Source organism: Pungitius pungitius, chromosome 5 (assembly GCF_949316345.1).
Source record: "Pungitius pungitius chromosome 5, fPunPun2.1, whole genome shotgun sequence".
NCBI lineage: Eukaryota > Metazoa > Chordata > Actinopteri > Perciformes > Gasterosteidae > Pungitius > Pungitius pungitius.
In genome coordinates, this window is record NC_084904.1 from 15,265,700 (window position 1) to 15,285,470 (window position 19,771).

General features: G+C 43.7%; 1 protein-coding gene across 2 annotated transcripts; it reads right to left on the reverse strand.

Annotated features, from left to right (window-relative positions):
• Positions 1–16,087: 16,087 nt before the first annotated feature.
• On the reverse strand, positions 16,088–19,147 carry LOC119228097 (uncharacterized). 2 transcript variants are annotated; one of them, XM_062562328.1, is made up of 11 exons: positions 18,874–19,147; positions 18,475–18,559; positions 18,259–18,408; positions 18,043–18,192; positions 17,881–17,976; positions 17,636–17,814; positions 17,420–17,551; positions 17,199–17,317; positions 16,934–17,107; positions 16,757–16,846; positions 16,088–16,589 (listed from the first exon to the last, which is right to left on the reverse strand). In XM_062562328.1, exons 2-11 carry the CDS (start codon positions 18,555–18,557, stop codon positions 16,473–16,475), a joined length of 1,290 nt encoding a protein of 429 aa, XP_062418312.1. In that variant the 5' UTR covers positions 18,558–18,559; positions 18,874–19,147; the 3' UTR covers positions 16,088–16,472. The 2 variants fall into 2 exon arrangements, with proteins under 2 accessions (XP_062418312.1, XP_062418313.1); XM_062562329.1 differs by lacking the exon at positions 18,874–19,147 and having other exon boundaries at positions 18,475–18,591.
• Between the last annotated feature and the right edge of the window lie 624 nt (positions 19,148–19,771).

Consider the following 19,771-nt stretch of genomic DNA (forward strand, 5'->3'; position numbering starts at 1 on the left):
TGGTGTTGTTTCTCAGTTATTTAAAGGACAAATGGCAATTTACAGTCTAATACAAAAAAAAAACATTTAGGAAAGCATTCAAAACATCCACAATAACAATAAGGTCAGCAGAGTATTGTCAAGGAACATGTTTTTTAAACCCAACAAGGAAATTGGGAGGTTTTTTATTTTTACGTAAGTGCCATTATCCTAAATATCTTATATTCTCTTGAATTGCTGGAATGTCCTTAATTAAAAAATTAATTTAAAACAAAATCATTAAAAAAATGTATTTAATATTTATTAATCTTTATAGGTGTAATCACCGTGTGTTACCTCTGAATTAATGTTTTAAAATCTCTGAAGTAACAATTCTATACTGTAACTTGTTACCAAACATCGATGGAAAGATTTTAAGATGTTACAGCAGGTGGCAGCAACTCATCAGAACAGAAGATATTGTAAATTGGTGTGTTGGTGCAGCTATTCATTATATTTGCTACACCCGTTTGGTTCAATGATTTCCTGCTATTCATTTGATTTGGATGTCAAAATGTGTTGTTTTTTCTTTCAGAAACACATTTATCGGTACAACTGATCAGATCGGCATATGTAAAAGTGTCTCTTAAAATATGCAAAATGGGCAAAATGAACCCCCCCCCCACTTCAGAAAAGCGAATGAATCATAAACATTTTAAATATAAGACCATAGTATACGTCACACACTGAAACATTTAAATACAAACATGCACACTTTAGTGGACCTTCATTCCATCTTCATTCTGCTCCTTTACTTGTGTCGAACAGAGGGGACTCTCCTCTGCCCCCCCCACCTGAGCCCGATGGGATCCAGATGACGGGGGTTCTAAAGGTAGGAGCAGCGGGGCCCGAGGTCTCCATGGGTCAGCTGTAATTCACCACAGAGCTCAGAGAGCAGAGTCCCAACACACACAAAACCCCTCGCACAACAGTGAGGCTCCACTTAAAGTCTTGAATATCACACAAACTCCAGTTCAAAGGCAGGTATGTGGGGATGAAAAACACGAATCGGCTAAATGAGGCTTTCTAAAGGATGGTTAGGTATTTTTTTGTAAAAACACTGTTGTTTCAGTTTACACGGACTTTGATAGCACAGAGGCATGCACGGCCATGACACAGAAAGGAAGAGAGAGAGAGAGAAAAGGAGAAGAAACAGAAAGCAAGACAATGTTCCACAAATATCTCACGATTCAGATTTGTATTCTGTTACCAACAAATTATTTCTGTTTTACTCTCCTAAAAAAGGAGAAATGTCTCTGCACAGCGGATACGTGTGTCTCTGTTTGTGTGTGTGTGTGTGTGTGAACCAGAGGCAGCACTCTGTAACAAGAACCTCCATCACAGGGAGGATGTCTGCTGAAATAACAGCTCACTGCCTCCAACGGAATTTGTCTGTAAGCTGTAAAAGATGGCGAGGGAGAAGAAGAAAAAAAGCGAGCATGGGAAGTATTTCTCTCTGTGCTCTGTAATCAGCAACACTCGCCTCTGAAAATAGTAAATGCTCTCAAACACAGTTCAAGGGCTGAATAGATTGCTCTCCCCTCAGGTGTGTGTGTGCTCTTGTGTGTGTGTGTGTGTCTCTTCTTAGTAGTAGTTTAAGTGAAGACATGTCTATCTGGAATCCAATGTTAAGCCTCTGTGTTATCTGAAGCTGCTCAGCGATCATTGGTATCGGTCACACACACGGCCCATATATGATGCCAAATGCACACAAACCCCAGTGCAATATAGTGCTGAGATCCTTTTGTTCTAAATGCATTGGGAACAAAGAGCACCTTGCAAACAAATAAGTGCTTCCTGTCTCATTGTTGCATGCAAGTTGTAAGTCATCTCTTGTTGACACTTATGAAGAGACTTGCAGCATGAAAATGCCAAAATGTGGAGTTGATTTGCATCATTTAATCAGACGTTGATTAGTTTGAGTTTCATGACACAGTTTAAAAATATAAATTTACAACCAAGAAACATTTCATTCGTAGTTTTCTTAATTTGACAGTTAAACATTTACATTTATTCTTGTATCCTAAAGTTCCTCATTGCAATCTGCTATGTGATATATACAGACCTCAGAGCTCATGGCCAGAGCTCATATTATTTTGGGCCCCAATGCAAGTATTGCAGAGCAGGAATGGAAATGGGGAGAAGCAGAATTTGGGTCAGGGGTTGCAGGTCTTTAAATATACAATGGAGGCTTTAAGGCGGGGGGGGGTTCACGAAAATGGTTTGCAGACTTTTAAAACAATCAGAGAAGTAGAAAATCCAGCCAAATCAACTTTTTCTCTCTGTTTTAACCGTGCCTGTGGGTTCTTCAGATCATTGAAACATTCAATAACTCACCATCTGTAGAACCACAGACTATTTTCTCGACTTTCCTTTAAGTTTGAGGTTTCTGTTTAAGTCACCGTTTTCTGCTTCTAAACTTCAATCATCTCTAATTAAACTATTCGACACATGATCTGCTTCGCTTAAACTTTCTGACACTTGATTTACCCGGTCACACCGTTTTGTCAACCCCCCCCCCCACCCCGTGTCTTTCGTTTCCACACGCTAAGTCCTGTTAATACGGTGATATTAAGTCAGAGACCTGGCGCCTCCTAAACACCTCTCTTTTCCACGCCTGCAGCCAACATTCACAGAGCAGATAAGCGGACACTGGGAGAGAGAGAGAGAGAGGGGCCAATCTGTCCTGCTGGCTGGTGAATGATGGACAGTAATTAAAAGTTAGCTAATAACCTCTTCACACCTGACATTTCAACAGGGAGGTCCTGGACACCATTATCTACATATAGATTAAACAGCGTAATTGGCAGGGAGATAGGGTTAGGAGGAGGATCGAAAAAGGAAAAGGAGAAAGAAAAAAAAAGAAGGCCAGGCCGTCACCGAACCATTAAACAGAATATCTGAGTGACACTCTGATTTTGCTCCTCTTGCTAATGCGACAGGAATTGAGCTGAACCAAAATGCTAAACGAATGAATCCTATCTCGATGTGGTTATTACCGGGGCAAACATCGGCCACGGAAAATAGCTTTAATTTCATAATAATTGCTAGATGGACGTGACTTGTTAAAGACACAATATCAGAATGAGGGAGGGGGGCGGGGGGGAGGGGGGTGGGACAATGAGGACGAGAGTGACTCTTCGGAGGATAAATGCTGTTCGTTGGGCTGCACCACTTTGCACAAACTCATTGATGAGCGATACTGGGGACTGATGAGATGTAAATGGGGGGAATTAGTTGCGCTGTCATTAGCATCGTGGAAATGTGAAACTACTTCATTTAGAAACTGAAACATTCCTGAATGAGATCCTACACAGGTTAACATTTTTTTATCGTTCCCACAGGTTTGTGTTTAACACTAATAGCCTGTTAAGTATGCACCGCATCGTAGCGTTCAAAATTCCTAATGGCTTAACTAATGAATGGGATATTCAGGTGAAGAAATACGTTTCCAGGCCTATGGGGGCTGATGTTTTTCAATGTAAACCAATTGTTTTGACATTTTTGGGAAACGTGTTCGTTCCAAACAAAGATTACATCAACAGTTCACACGTGCTAATCAACATTTATGAACAAATATAATTTAATATTTCCTCTCTTTGCTCCATACAAAAACCAAGAGTCTTGTTTTCATTGAAGTTTGCGAAACATCTTTCCGGCACTCAGCGAAGTCGATGCTCCATTTAACCCTCACTTTAACGTGTCCATTCGGGGTTCACTTTTTTTTTTATTAGACCAAAGAGAAAGAGCGTGTTAATTTGTCCTGCATGGTCCAGGTTAGCTGTGCCCCTCCAGTGCCAGTTTTACACTAATGTGCTGATGCTTACCGTCTCTTGACAGACAGGTGAGAGTGGTGTCACACCTGGGCCAGGAGTGAGTCTGTCCACACTGCGGTCAACTCTCCTCACATGTCAGCAGAAAGCGCTACAAACGTCTAGCTGAAAACCTAAAAAAAACGCTTCACTAAAACAAAAGGGCAACGGAAAAAACTGTGTATTTAAATTAAACTCAAATGAACATTTAGACCTCATCACTTTTTAAAACTGTTTTTCACAGTTTGTCATTGGTGTTTTTTATATCAGTGCGTTTGAAGACTGATTAACAAATACAAATAACAAATTTGGCTCTCTAATTATAAGTATTAACACATTGATGTGAATAATGTCTCAGGTTTCTCAGCCAAAAACAATTCACTCCTTCCAACAACAACCACACACATACGTCAACGTGTTAATTTCCCTATTTAAATGACCTGTTTGAACTCCTAAATGACTCTGAAGTTTCTACATTTACTAAATACTTATTCCTCGCCTTGAAAGTAAAATGAGGGAACAACTTTAATTAGTTGATGAATATGATTTTCATTGAATGTTGATAATGTTAAAAAGAAACTAATATGAATTGTTTTTCACAGACATTATTCGATTTTTGGATTAGCACAGGAAGGAGGGATATGTAACCTGGTTGTGGCTGATTTCATCTCTACCACTAGATGTCCCTCTTGTTTTAGTCTGGAGGCTGCTGTGTAGTGACTGGAGTGTCTATCTGTCCGTGGATGGTCCATCCAGACCCTGGGTTCCTCCATCATGTCCTAGCTGGTCCCTCCAAAACCAAACAAATAAACAATCCTTCATTCCTCCTCCTTCAACTTTTCCTCTCGGCTCTTTCCATCCTTCCTCAAACAGTCCTCCACATTCTCTCCCCGTCTGTCCCCTTCGGTCCTCGTGTCTTGGATAAAAGGCTCCCTTTACTGTTTATACAAGGGGATTGGTGTTGTTAACAGGTGTAGGGTAATGGGATCCCCACTGGCAGCCAGGCACGGAGAGGGTCACACACACACACCCTCCTCTTCCCCACACTCACACTCGCCCCAGCGATACTCCTCTGATGGATTGCACCCACCATTCATCTAAATTATGTCACTGGCAATGAGCTATCAGTTCAATCTGGCCCAAACGAACCACAGGGTTTGTTTCTGTTGACACTTCCTCAGCATTCACTTCTCCCCCTGATTACTGTCAGGGGCTCCAGCAGCGATGCAGCTCGTTGGCGGGGTGTGTGTGTGTGTGGCCCTGTTCTACACGCCGGCTTTACAGCTGTTGAGAGGCTCTTATGAGGAGGAAGCGGATGAGGACTTCGGAATTTGCATCCAGCAGAGGAAGATTGCTGTTACCCGACGTTTTGCTGTGCATTTACTACTCAATATGTGAAACCTTACTCACGGTGAAAAGAGCCCACCTTTATCGTAAGACCTCTTTTTACAATGAAGGTCAGCATATACAAGCCTGGTCCTCAACTACTTCCAAAGTTAATCGCAGCCCGATCAGTGCTGTTTATATACACACTATATACATATATGTATATATATACTATATACGACAGTGTAAATAGAAATGTGGTCTTCTACTCCTGCCATCATAATCCAGTCCAGCCATTTTGGATGCTGTGTTTCTCTTCTCTCCCTGCCTTTTTTCAGCTTCCCCTCCTCCTCCATGAGTTTAATTCCCTTCTCTCCTGGCGTCCCTTAGAAATACTCCCAGCTGCATAACAGATGTTGAATATCTTTCTTTCTTTCTTTTTGTATCCTCATTTCCTTTTATCTATATAACTCCCCGATGGCCATGACGATGACTGAATCCATAATTCTGACCACAGAGCCACACATGGGATACCCGCAAAACTATGAATGTCATGGAGGCTGCGACATCATTTATATTTATTTCTGTTCTTTCCTTCTCTTAGCTGGCCTTTTTTTCTCCCTTTTTATATTTCACGAAATCTGTCTCTCTCATTTGCTGTTGGCCTGGAGGAATTCCACCCTCCTCAAACGCTGTGATGAGCGGCCGCAGACGCGACGGTCCGGAGTGCAAACACAAAAAGGTCCTCGCTGCCTTTTCCTCTCATTGAGTAAAATTCAACGAGGGGGTTTAATTCATTGAGCAAACCCCTAAAATTAATTATTTGACCATAACATATTCATCATGTGGAGCTTGATAATGCGTCCTAAAGTCTTCCCCGTTTCCCAATGGCTAAACCCCCCCCACGGTTCAGACTTCTAACTAAATGGGGCTGAAGAAAAGCAAACAATAGGAAACGGAGGAAAAGATGAAAATGAGAAGGCAGATATATTTTGCTGTTTTTTGTGTTTTGCTGGTTAATTGAGCCGATCCAACACGTTGTTAGCTTGTTATTTCAGACAAACGAGCCAGTAAACGTTCCCCAGATTACATTATTACAGTTGTAAAATGTACCCAGGGAATCAGTTCCTCCCTATAAAAAAGTCGTGATCATGCCTCCCTGGTGTTCATTGTTTTTTATTGAGTTCTTCACCCGCAGAGCCAAATGCAGAGCCCAAATATAGAGCCAAATGCAGAGCCCAAATATAGAGCCAAAGGCAGAGCCCAAATATAGAGCCGCACTGATAGGAATATGGTGCAAGATTTACTTTAGAATCGACACCCTCAAATGTTTGAAAATGCAGGTTTACACCGATGCCTGACAGCGAGTTCACATAACTTACACAAGATAGCCCTTTCGCAATATTTGCGTCATTTCTTTGATGTCTAGACATTATATGTTCCCTTTTTTCAGAAACTAAAAAAAAACAACTACATCTGACTGCTATGTGTATCTCCTAAGAGAGAGGTATTTGACTGAAGTCACTGTGTAGACAGTACAAAGCTTTCGCATTGGTCCATATTCATGAAGGTGTAGCTATTACTGACATATTTTCTTATGAGAACAAATCACCAGCAGTGTGAGGAAAATGCAGCGTAGACACCAGTCCCTGGAGTTTGTCACGGCAAGTCCAGTCTTTGTGTTTGTTGCGCCCGTAGAGTTGAGGAAGTTCCCCATATTCCCAAGCGTCTTTTTTTCGGGCCCTCAGGAGAGTCAGTGGTGAATCGAACCGGAGGAGGGCAGAGAATAAGGTGAAAGAAGGAAAGGTGTAAGGTGAAGATCAAGGAGGTGAACTAAAGGAGACCCCAATGGGAGAGCCTCTGTGGGGACTTGGGTACTCAGCAGTTTCCGATGGCCCTCCAGTCTTTCCGGTTGAAACTGATGATCTGTTAATTGGCAGCAAGTGAAAAGTCAAACTTCGTGGCCTGTGATCTTTCCTTTTTTTATTTTATTTTTTAGGCATATTCAAAGTGCAATCCTTAATCTTCCTCCCACAACTGTAAAAACTTCAAAGGGTCACAACAGAAAAATCAAATGTATTGCATCAGAAAATCTCCAGCGAGGAGACTCACACTCGAGGAGCAGACGCTGTGAGACTCCAGAGCTGTTGTCCGTGTTACGAGAGGAAGAAAAAGCAGCGTTTCATTTTCATGCCAGCAATTAGTCAGTAACAGTGGGTGTCCTCATTGATGTTCCCCATTTCCCTTTGAAAGATGAAATCATCATCATTAGCGCAAATGCCTTTAAAATGTGAAGTGTTTGCTGACCACTTACGAGCATATGACCTGTGGAATGCTATTGATCCCATTGTTTTTCTTGTGTTTCTCTGTCCCCGATACTGCTCCACCTGCAGGATGACTTTGAACACTCACTCAGTTGAACACACCTGGGAGTAAGGGTTATCAACAAGTCAATAACTAAAAGCCAGCAGAGCAGTGAAGGTTATGCAGGTGTGGTATGCATGCAGACTGCTAATGTGTCACTACCTGTGTGCATTGGTGCACCTTTCTGGTAAAGGTTTCTGCAGTCTGCTATGACGCCGAGGTGTTCCTCCTCTACCTCATTACTGCTGATTTACACAACTAGGTGAAAGCAGGCAGGATGGACCTCCCCCACGCACACACATACACACTGCCCTGCACCCCCTGCACCTCTCTTCTTCCCTTCTCCTTCCCTATCTCTCTCCTTCTCGTTCTCCTGCCGCTCACAGACAATGGGGCCCTGGAGAATACCGGCTTGTGCTGAATTATTCAAATCAGCGGTGGCAGCAAGCCGAAGAGCAAAGGAGAGAGGCAAGGAGGTAGAGGAGAAAGAAGGGGAAAGACAGGGAGAGGGGTAAAAAGTGAGAGAATGCAAGATGATGGGCGGACGATGTGCAGGGGGAGGGGAGAAACAGACTGAGAGAGAGAGAGAGAGAGAGAGAGAGAGAGAGAATGGCTTTGTGGAAGTGGTGGTTCTTCTGGTCTCTGCATGCAAATAGCCTTTTGCTCCTCTCTCCCTTCCTCCCTCTTTCCTTCTCCATGAGTCACCTCCTGCCCTTCACTGCTTCATTAATACACATCTGTAGCCCGGCACTACCCTCCACCTCCCCTCTCCGTTCTCTTCTGCTGAGGAGGAAGGGAGAAACAGAAGAGTGGGGGAGGTGGAGGTGGTGGTGGTGGTGAGGGAGGGAGGGAGGGTGGCGGGGAGGCGCTCGACAGCAGCAGCACGCTGTTGGCAGGAGAAGAATGTGCCGGTAATTAGCCAGCACCGATACATACAAAAAAAATAAAAAAAACAGAGAGGAGAAGAAAAGGAAGGGAAAAAAGAGCAAAGCTCTGAAAACAAGCCTCCTGCCGGGCTAAACTCCCCAGAGGGGAGACCTGGACATGTCGGTGTGCAGTCTGGGAACAAAGGAAGAAGAGGAGAGCTGGGGAAAAGAAGGGAGGCTGAGGACTGGGCCCGTGACAGCACCTGCAGAGATGGAGAATCTGTGTGTGTGTGTGTGTATGTGTGCACGTCAGCATTATTTTCTTGTGATTGTGATCGCCTCTCAGTGAAGGATGCCTTCAGATGCACAGATCCAAGAATCATCAGCAGAAGGTCTATACCGGACTATACTAGACTACACTGTGGGGTAACAGCTAGGTCTACCTGACGTATTTGAAAGAATTACAAAGGGACTCCCCCTATCAAGGAACAAGCCTTCCAATGCTGATTGGTTGTCTGCATGTACTCATCCTCGTTCAGGCTGCACAGGATCAGATCGTCTGACAAGAAGCCACGACAGGCCAAGGCTTACTGATCATTTATAATTCATAATGATGAAAATAATAATCATAATTGCCAGACAGGTTGCTAAGCAACATCAAAGTACATACATAACGATCTCTGATGAAAGGTTTAACATTCCCTGCATTTACTTTACAACAGCTTGAGACATGATTCAACAAATCTTGCACCATTATTTGTCATAGGATGCATTAGACACTTTTAGCCGTGATAGACACAGCAGATGGCCTCCTGAAGTCACAGAAGTGGGCTTTCCACCAATGATCTAAAATAAAAACGGCACGTCGACGCCTGATGATGTTGAAGGTCAACGAAGAGACTGTGTCATGTCCTCACTAATGAAGTAAAAGCCTCAACATTTTACCTAGAGCTGTTTTTTTAAAAGCAGAGCGTAAAAGATCAGATAGATAGATAGATCGATAGATGCATAGATAGATGGAAAGAAAGCTAGAGAGCTAGATATAAGTAGAGAGAAGAACAGAGAGCGAGATCTTGACCCTCGAGTCTTTTGCTAGCCTCATTAGTGAGAGAACTTGGTTCATTAAATGATGTGTGTGTGTGTGTTGGGGGGGGGGGGTGTAGGCTATAAGCACAGATCACACACTGAGAGGCTGTGCCTATATTCTTCTTTGGTGAATTCAGTGTTTATGTAGCAGAACGAAAAGATTCAAGATGAAGTCTGCGACTATATGCAACCGTTCTTTTGTTGGTCCCAAAAGAGCACGTCCCTTGTCGCCCTAGAAAAAAAACACCTCCTCTATGTTAAAAATGCTTTGCAAATGTATTTTGTGCACATTTGTAAAACATGCCACTCGGTAATTAAACAAACACCGCGTGAAGAATATTTCTCTGCTACGCTTGTTCCTCGCTGTCATCGATGCGCGGCGCCCTCGATTTGGCCCCATGCACCTGATTGCGTCGGGCCCGTCCAGCAGCGCGGAGCCCGACGGGAGCAGCAGCCAGCGGGGGTGGCCGGCCTTCCCAACGCCCCCGCGCACAGTTTGGAGTGTCAGCCCAGTGTGCTCCACTGGGAGCTGGGCTTGGCAGTGCTGGTTCCAGAGCTCAGATGGGCAGATGATGGGGCCTTCTGCACAGGAGCCCCACGAGGGCGGGTAGAAAGGATGAGAGGGACAGGTGTGTTTATGTTCTACTTGTTGCCCTCCCTCCCTCAGAGGCCAGGACAGATGCCCATGTCATTGGTTTTGGCACTGACAGGGGCACCAGGCAACGGGGAAAAGGGGACATGGAATGAAGGGCAAGAAAATAAAATGTGATGTGATGCTATTAAAATCGGTCTAATAAACTGCTCAGTAAAAACCAATGGAGGGTTCCTCTAGGATTTGGTTTGTGACAAAGTCTTTCCATGCATGCACAGAGACCCGTGCACACGATTTCTGCCGTTATCGTTCAGCGCCTCAGGCGAGAAACACATTTCTATTTGTCCCAATGTTCCCTGGGTCGTTTACGTAGTGCCTCCTTTCAGCTCCTTTCAAATGACACCAAGCTCTTGGAGCATTATACAGTTTCTAGGTTGACGACTGAAGCAAACTCAGGCCGTTTGGATCAGCAGGTTGCAAGGCTCTGAGTAATTTGGGTTTGGGGATTCTAATTAGGACAATTAAGTCCTAATTACTATATAAACACATTCCTCTGCCAAAACCCTAGACCCCCAGAGTGAGGCCTCTGCACCGTGTAGCCCCCCATTCTGCTCTGCTGCTTAAAGAACATCATGGCCCCGATACTGTAGCCCTGAGATGATCCCTCTGCTAAGGACAAAGATTCATCAGCTACTATATAAAAAACACATTTTATTAAGTGGGAGATTCTTATGGTTCTCAAATAAAAACTTTAGATTTTAAGAAATGGAATCATCCATATTTTTCACACAATCCGGTAAGGTAATTATGAAACGGTACTCTCATCCTACAACCCCCTTTGGACAAAATATGCATCCTGATTTGTAGGTTGCATTGCATTTAACACAGTTAATCCAGTTAAATTATAGAGGGGGGTTCAGCAAAGTATAAAGTTACTGATTTGAAAATGAATTGTCGATATAACCAATGACCACTACCAACTTGTAAAAGACCCAAACAGATGACACTATACCCTCGGCTGGTGCAGCTGAAAATAGAGGTGGAGTAAACAGACGGAGGCACCAGACAGGACGGGGCCGGGTTGTTCTCCCATCAGCTCAGGAGGCTTCGAGGAGCTCCTTGGAGAGAGAACAGGGAGGTGACAGGTCCTCAGGGTGCTGTCACTGCTCCGGATCAGGATCCTTTGCAAAGGAAAAGGAAAAGGGATTTTGCTACATAAGGTCAAAGAGCTTCCATGAGCTGTTATACTTTTGAGGTGGGGGTGTGTAGGCGTATCTTATTCCAACTTGTATATGCTGATTATTACAATCCCTCCTTCTCCTCATCATTTTCATAATACCATGTCATTTTTGACCGTGATGAGACTCAATGTTATTTAGTCGGTTGTCAAGATTCACTTGAAAAAACCCTGTATGGAATACATGTCATTCCATGTCTAAAGTAATATAATTAAACTTTAGTTATGTTTCTACTACTGACTGATATTACATTTAAAATATCTTGTTTGCTCTTCTTAAACTTCCCCAAGAAAATGTTCAGGAAAGCTGCAAGAGATTTGTTTAATCGTTTGTTAGGGACCAGTTTTGAGTGTGTGTGTGTGTTTGTGTGTGTGTGTGTGTGTGTGTGTGTGTGTGGGGAGGGGGGCTGCCCTTCTACACCCTACCCACCTCCAGGAGCACATGAGCACCCTAATTGTGACGCCACTTGCCATTACACATGCCATTCGTCATGCCACGCTCCTGTGCCCGTGTGCCATAGCCAGCTGCACAGAAGGAGTTGGAAACACTGGATCCATGATGCTTGAACTTTGGTGTTAGAAGAACAATAATCCCCTTTTGGGAAGCTTTTCCAGCCACACAAAGATTATTGTCATCGTAAAGAAGACACTCCAGAAACACTATAACCCTGCGTTGCCAAGTAGTTAATTTTGATTCATGTTACCAAATGTGATTCTAAAATGTAAATGGACTGTTTATTTCAAGATGTTTAAGTCTCAAAGTACATGTCTGTGTAAATTTGTTCTCATTATGAATACAGCTTAACAAAGTCCCATTTCTTCTCGGAGGTTTCGCACCTAAGGAAAAAATAGATTACTGTTGGTTTTCAGACTTTGGTTAAAAAAAAATAATGTCATGAACATGAGGATTACATTTGAACAGCTTTACATTTGACACCTTTTGTTCTGCCTCATTAATCCGGGCAAATTTGAATCTATGTCTCCAAAAGGCTTCTTTCCCTTGTGCACTCCTTCCTTTATGTGAGTAGCTGGACCTGACAACTCCTCCACCCTCACCTGCCACCACTTGGACGGAGCAGAAACTATATTCGGCCAACGAGGCAGCGAACGGAGGCCGCGGCTGAGGAGGAGAAGGCCACAGTGATCTCACTTCCTGCCGGGCAGGGTCTTGCGGAGCGACCTGCGGTGTTGTTGGTGCAGCTGAGCGGCCCGGGTTTCAAGTCCCTGGAGCAACAGGAGGTCTGTGGTGTTAAGTGAAAGCGATGGGATGTGAAATACACACATTTACCACGTCAGAAATCGGAAATCAAACGCGGGACGGAAACAACACGCATTATCATACATATCTTTGTTTTCAATTACCACGCTCTTTTTTAAATCTTTTTATATGGCGGAACATTTAACCTCAGCATCACCCAGCATCTACTCTCCTCACAGGGTGTGTGCTCATCTGCAGCAGAGGGGCTTAAAAGCTTCTGCCTCGTAACTTGTTGAAGGACAACAGTAGTAAACTGACGCAGTGGCATTTATTACAACCCCTGCTTGATTCCTAACTCATTAAACTGCATGTTAAACATTCATTATGACATCAGTCCGTCATATTGAGGATGTTCGGGCCTTTAGTGACTAGAATGCAAAGTCACTAAATTCCTCATCTATATTTTCATTCCTAACTTTAAAATGACCCATTATAGTTAGTACTGAGTTCTGGGTTTGTGTTTTCCGGGCTGCTGTTTAATAGAAAAACCTTTATATCCTATTCGGGCCTGCAAAAAAAAGCAAACAGGTGAGGAAATGAGCACCAGTTGAGAGAGGTAAAGAAGATGCAGGCAGGCCTCCATCTTTATCCAGTGAAGAAGAGACATTGATGAATTGATATCTTATCTTTTTCAGGTACTGTATGATTACTTTTTCTGAATCTGTTTTCACATAGTGTATTATGTTTTTCCGACAAAGACATATGGAAGACATAATTGGTCTTTTTTTGTAAAGACCCATCAAGAAGCTCATGAAGACGAATGTCTAAAGAGATATTAAACTCCTTTTTTGTTTAAACAGTTACAATTACCTTTAGCAGGAGCCAACATGATTGTTTACTGCAGTATTATGTGCAATTAAATGTATCTTTTGCTTTTATGTAGCAGAATAAATGGGAAAAACTGAGTATGGATATAAGAATTTAAGAGAGGTATAACGGTATAGTGGTGCTTTGGGTGTTTAGATACAAATTGTAAGATGAGATATATTTGGAAATCTTGAGCTTCACGGGTGAAAAATACATTTTAATTTCTCAAAATTGGTACAACCATATACAGCAATGAGAACACTATTTTTGGTACACATATAATTGAATGAATGAATAATGAGTGAAAAAATCCATTGTAGTCTGAAACCATTGTTTATTATTTAAGAAACTTGAAAATTTCATGAATGAAAACTTTGAATTTAAAAGCCTGTGGGGTTTAGTTTTATGTATTTCGATGTTCATATTGAATACTCAATTAATTTTTACGTGGTACTTTTTTAAACATGAGTTCAATCAATATTTTGATACATTTCTTCACTTTTCTCTCATACTTTCCTTACGACTGCTCCGTCGGGTTGCGACTGTGTTTGTGAATGAGCATTTACATCAGATCTCGATGTGCATGTTGGAGCCTTCGCAGCCTCTGCCATCATTGTATGAACACATGTGTAAATGGGCGAATGATGACATCATTGAGTGGTCAGAAGACGTGAGAGGTGCCATATGCAGTGTTGTGCCTGAACGCATTCATTGAACGATAGTTCATGAACTCGTTCATATTTTGGGCGAACGTGAACTGAACGTACTGTATTAATGCCCGATGAACGTCACTGTGAGCTCGTTCATTCTGGTGTCTGTGAACGGGACGTTCTTTCAGGTTAACGTCATTCAATGGGGCGCCAGATTTCTATAGAAAACACAATGTAAACGCGCCTTAATAAGTAGCGGTAAAAAACACCCAATCTGGCAACACCAGCCACCAGCGTCGCACCGAAATGCATGGAGGCGACAGCTGCGTGTAGCAAAGAGGCGGCGTATAATAATTTAAATGAGTTTTATGAAGTTACTGATAAGGTCGGTGAGGATGGGAGGAATCTGACCTTTCTTTGCAAACATTTGCACCTTAATGATAACTGTCGTGTTTTTATTACTCATTTAAAAAAGACCATTCAAGCAGCATGTGTTATTGAGAATGTACTGTAGGGGTGGACGATGCATGTTCAGTAATGTTCAGGACTTCAGTCCTTGTGAATGACCAAGAGAAAAGATCAACCGTTTCTCATTGATGTAACACCAGAAAAAATAAAATGTTGAATAAAATACACAGAAAAAAATATATAAATTTCCAAACATTTATTCTTTTTCAAACAATTATAAACTAAACATTTTAGGGAGTGTGTTTTTTTTTTTTTTTTTTTGTGAACCCAAAATTGTTGGGTATGTATGTGGGTGAACCGGAGAACCCGGAGAAAACCCCAAAAGACCTAATCGTCTTCTGCCAACTGTAAACCAAACAGTGTTTGGTGTGTGTGGGCGAACCGGAGAACCCGGAGAAAACCCCAAAAGACCTAATCGTCTTCTGCCAACTGTGTTTGGTGTGTGGGGGGAAACCGGAGGACCCGGGGAAAACCCACGTGGGAAGGTAAACCAACCCGAACACATCTGTGAACTTGTCATCTAATACATCTATTTATGAATACCCATGTTCACATATTTATGTATTCTATTTGATGACATCTCATTTGTTCTTAGACGGTTCAGGGTTGGTCGACCTTCTACACCCTAACCAGACACCGGATACCCGTGCACCCTGAAGTTGTAGAGGCACGTTTGGTCATCATCCCCCCAGTTTGTCTTTATCTCCAGCTTGATGTGGCTGAAGACATCTTTGACTGCGACCTGGTCAGAGACGAGAGAGACACACACGTGAATGAAGGGCGTTGCGCTTCGTGGCGGAGATGCAGACCTGGTTCAGGTTGCGACTCCACCTTAGTCTGTTATAGTGAACATATCTACTAGCAGCAGAGGTCATGCGTGCTGCTCTGCTTGACCTCTGACACACTCACAGGCAGCTCAAAGGTCTGGGAGCTCAGGCCGTTCTTGTTGTTCGCGAAGCTCCCCAGGTGGATGCCTTCGTCGTTGTCGGGCGCCAATCCCTGGAGGAGACGGAAAAAAATGGAGGAGACAGCTGCGTGTAGCAAAGAGGCGGCGTATAATAATTTAAATGAGTTTTATGAAGTTACTGACAAGGTCGGTGAGGATGGGAGGAATCTGACCTTTCATTGCAAACATTTGCACCTTAATGATAACTGTCGTGTTTTTATTACTCATTTAAAAAAGACCATTCAAGCAGCATGTGTTATTGAGAATGTACTGTAGGGGTGGACGATGCATGTTCAGTAATGTTCAGGACTTCAGTCCTTGTGAATGACCAATAGAAAAGATCAACCGTTTCCCATTGATGTAACACCAGAAAAAATAAATGTTGAATAAAATACACAGAAAATAAAATATAAATTTTCAAACATTCATTCTTTTTCAAACAATTAAAAACTAAACATTTTTGGGAGTGTGTTTTTTTTTCTTTTTTTTTTTTTTTTTTGTGAACCCAAAATTGTTGGGTATGTATGTGGGTGAACCGGAGAACCCGGAGAAAACCCCAAAAGACCTAATCGTCTTCTGCCAACTGTAAACCAAACAGTGTTTGGTGTGTGTGGGCGAACCGGAGAACCCGGAGAAAACCCCAAAAGACCTAATCGTCTTCTGCCAACTGTAAACCAAACAGTGTTTGGTGTGTGTGGGCGAACCGGAGAACCCGGAGAAAACCCCAAAAGACCTAATCGTCTTCTGCCAACTGTAAACCAAACAATGTTTGGTGTGTGTGGGCGAACCGGAGAACCCGGAGAAAACCCCAAAAGACCTAATCGTCTTCTGCCAACTGTAAACCAAACTGTGTTTGGTGTGTGGGGGGAAACCGGAGGACCCGGGGAAAACCCACGTGGGAAGGCAAACCAACCCGAACACATCTGTGAACTTGTCATCTAATACATCTATTTATGAATACCCATGTTCACATATTTATGTATTCCATTTGATGACATCTCATTTGTTCTTAGACGTTCAGGGTTGGTCGACCTTCTACACCCTAACCAGACACCGGATACCCGTGCACCCTGAAGTTGTAGAGGCACGTTTGGTCATCATCCCCCCAGTTTGTCTTTATCTCCAGCTTGATGTGGCTGAAGACATCTTTGACTGCGACCTGGTCAGAGACGAGAGAGAAACACACATGAATGAAGGGCGTTGCGCTTCGTGGCGGAGATGCAGACCTGGTTCAGGTTGCGACTCCACCTCAGTCTGTTATAGTGAACATATCTACTAGCAGCAGAGGTCATGCGTGCTGCTCTGCTTGACCTCTGACACACTCACCGGCAGCTCAAAGGTCTGGGAGCTCAGGCCGTTCTTGTTGTACGCGAAGCTCCCCAGGTGGATGCCTTCGTCGTTGTCGGGCACCAATCCCTGGAGGAGACGGAAAAAATACTTTTTTTAGGGACGGAACAACGGCGCAGAGCAGGCGGGACGCGTCCAAGAAAGCTTCTGACTTACGTAGACGGAGAACTCCCTCGGCGCACTGTTGATTTCCCCGGTGAGTGACTGTCTTTTTGTGATGTGGCCAATCGTGACGTGCGTGACCTCGATGGGATGCGACAAGGAGACGACGGCGTGTCCCTTGGCCCCCGCGAAGCACCAGCACGATCCGGGGGGCGACCTTGAGTGGTCCTGAGGAGAGACAAAGAGTCGAGGTTCAGCGCTCGCAGGCCATCCGCTACGACCGGTGTCTCCACGTTCGTTCATGATAAGACCTTCCTACCTGGATGATTCTTTGGTGGTCGGTGGAGGTTGTGACCCAGGAGAGCAGCTGGTCCACCATTTTGTCTTGGATTGAGGTCCGGAACGTGTCTGAGGACAGGCGGTGGAGGACTCTGGCTCCTGCAAGTAAGGGACACGGATACAAAGTTACAAACCACAACGCGTAAACCTGACGAGACGATGACGCTGATGATGATGATGAAGGCAAAGACGAGGACTCACCCTGCGACTCCTGGGCGAAGTTGGCCATTGTGTCTGCGACGGGACTCAATCGGCTCATCAGCTGCGTGAGGGTGGTTATTTGCAGCCGGGCTTCTTGTAGCTGGTTGCTGTGGTGTACGTGCTGTGTCACTCCTGAGGGGACACAAAGCAGGGACATTCAGAAAGGGGACGGACACAGTGACACCAGTAAGAGCAATAAGTGAAGCAAAGACTCACCACCAGCAAACAGAAGCAGGAGGAGGAAATACATGAGCTTTGATCTCCAGTCCCGTTTGACTCCCGTCATCTTCAGGTTGATTTTGAACCTTTTTCTTTTCTTTTTGGGGTTGTTTTGTTCACCCCTGACTCCCGGGTTTGGGTTTTGTTGACCCCAGGGGTTGAGATACCTGAAGATCCTAAAAGATGTGCAGGACGTTAGTGGCGACTCGTTCATTGGTGGAGAACACACAATATTAACGTACCTTTGCAGCAAGCCGGGAGCAGCTTGTGGTGCCTCCTGCAGATGTTCCTGGGCCTCTGTGGGAGGTTGACCCCAGGGGTTGAGATACCTGAAAATCCTAAAAGATGTGCAGGACGTTAGCGGCGACTGGTTCATTGGTGGAGAACACACAATACTAACGTACCTTTGCAGCAAGCCGGGAGCAGCTTGTGGTGCCTCCTCAGTCACCGTGTTTGTGTCCGGGTGGGTTGCGTCTTCCTGCAGTGGTGACTCCTGCAGATGTTCCTGGGTCACCGGGGGAGGTTGACCCCAGGGGTTGAGATACCTGAAGATCCTAAAAGATGTGCAGGGCGTTAGCGGCGACTGGTTCATTGGTGGAGAACACACAATACTAACGTACCTTTGCAGCAAGCCGGGAGCAGCTTGTGGTGCCTCCTCAGTCTCCGTGTTTGTGTCCGGGTGGGTTGCGTCTTCCTGCAGTGGTGACTCCTGCAGATGTTCCTGGGTCACCAGGGGAGGTTGACCCCAGGGGTTGAGATACCTGAAGCTCCTAAAAGATGTGCAGGGCGTTAGCGGCGACCGGTTCATTGGTGGAGAACACACAATACTAACGTACCTTTGCAGCAAGCCGGGAGCAGCTTGTGGTGCCTCCTCGGTGCAAAGGGTTCTTCTGGGGATGGCGTCGCTTAGTATTTCCATTTCTGGAAAACGGTGTAAAATACAAAGGGGGGAATCATCAGCAACACACATTGATAAAAAATAGACACATTAGCTTGGATGTTGTGTATTGTCACCATGAACAATAAAGTGAAGGAATTAAAAATACAATAAACAGCATATTTGTCCTCCTTATCAGTGAGCCAATACACAAACAGAAGGTCTATTAAACTATACAACAATTACTGAAATTACTGAAATTAGATTCAAGTTTTGACATTTTTGTCGAATCAAGGCTTGAAGCGTTTTAAATGTTTAGATGAATTGTTTAAAGTCTGCAGCTTTGCTGGTAACTCACTTGTTTCTTCTTTGTGTTGAAAGGAGAATGGTTGGAAATCGGGGAGCTCGGGTCAATGTGGCCGCTGCGATCGGTTGACTGAGCTGAAATGATCGATTCTTGTGGGAGTTTGGTTTATAGGCGCCGAGGATTCCACCAGAGAATCTGAGATGAGTTCCACGGAATTCTACTGTTATTCTACAGAACATTCCACGATTCCACATGCAAATCAGGTTTAGAACACAGGAATGTGGCTACTGCCACTGACTGACTGTATGAACTGACTGACTGTATGAACAACTTAATTAACAATTGTGGGCAAGTGTATCACTTGCCCAGTAATTACAAGATAATTTCTGAAAATGAACTGATTTGTAAAAACGTTTTACAAGAAAATGTATAATTCACCAAATATGCAGACTGAAGTTTTCAATATTACTCTAAATGACAACTTACTTAAAATGACCAAATATCCACACAAAGTACAGATTTTAAACAGGATCCTTTTACGTAATCACATGAAATCAGAAAATACTAAAGTGTATTTAATTTTACATTGGCAATATAATACTCTATCTTTCACAGAATGTGTGTGTGTGTCCTTGTTCAATTATTTACCAGTTTTATATCATACGGCGTTTAATATTGCATCTTTAGTTGTTCTTATATAAGTGCCCTCAGCCGTGTACTTGTCATTTTACCTGTGGAGATACACTCGCCCGGTGGAATAGGAAGGTCATTGAGCCGCTTGCCCTTTATGTCACTGGGGCCTGCGCAGAAAACATCTGATACTGTGGCATTTGTGTTTTTCAGCCACTTGTTCTCACAAATGCACTGTAAAGAGTTGCCTCTCAGATCCCTAATGTATGACACGATAAAATCAGCCTGGGCACAATTTTATAACAATAAGAAATGTAAT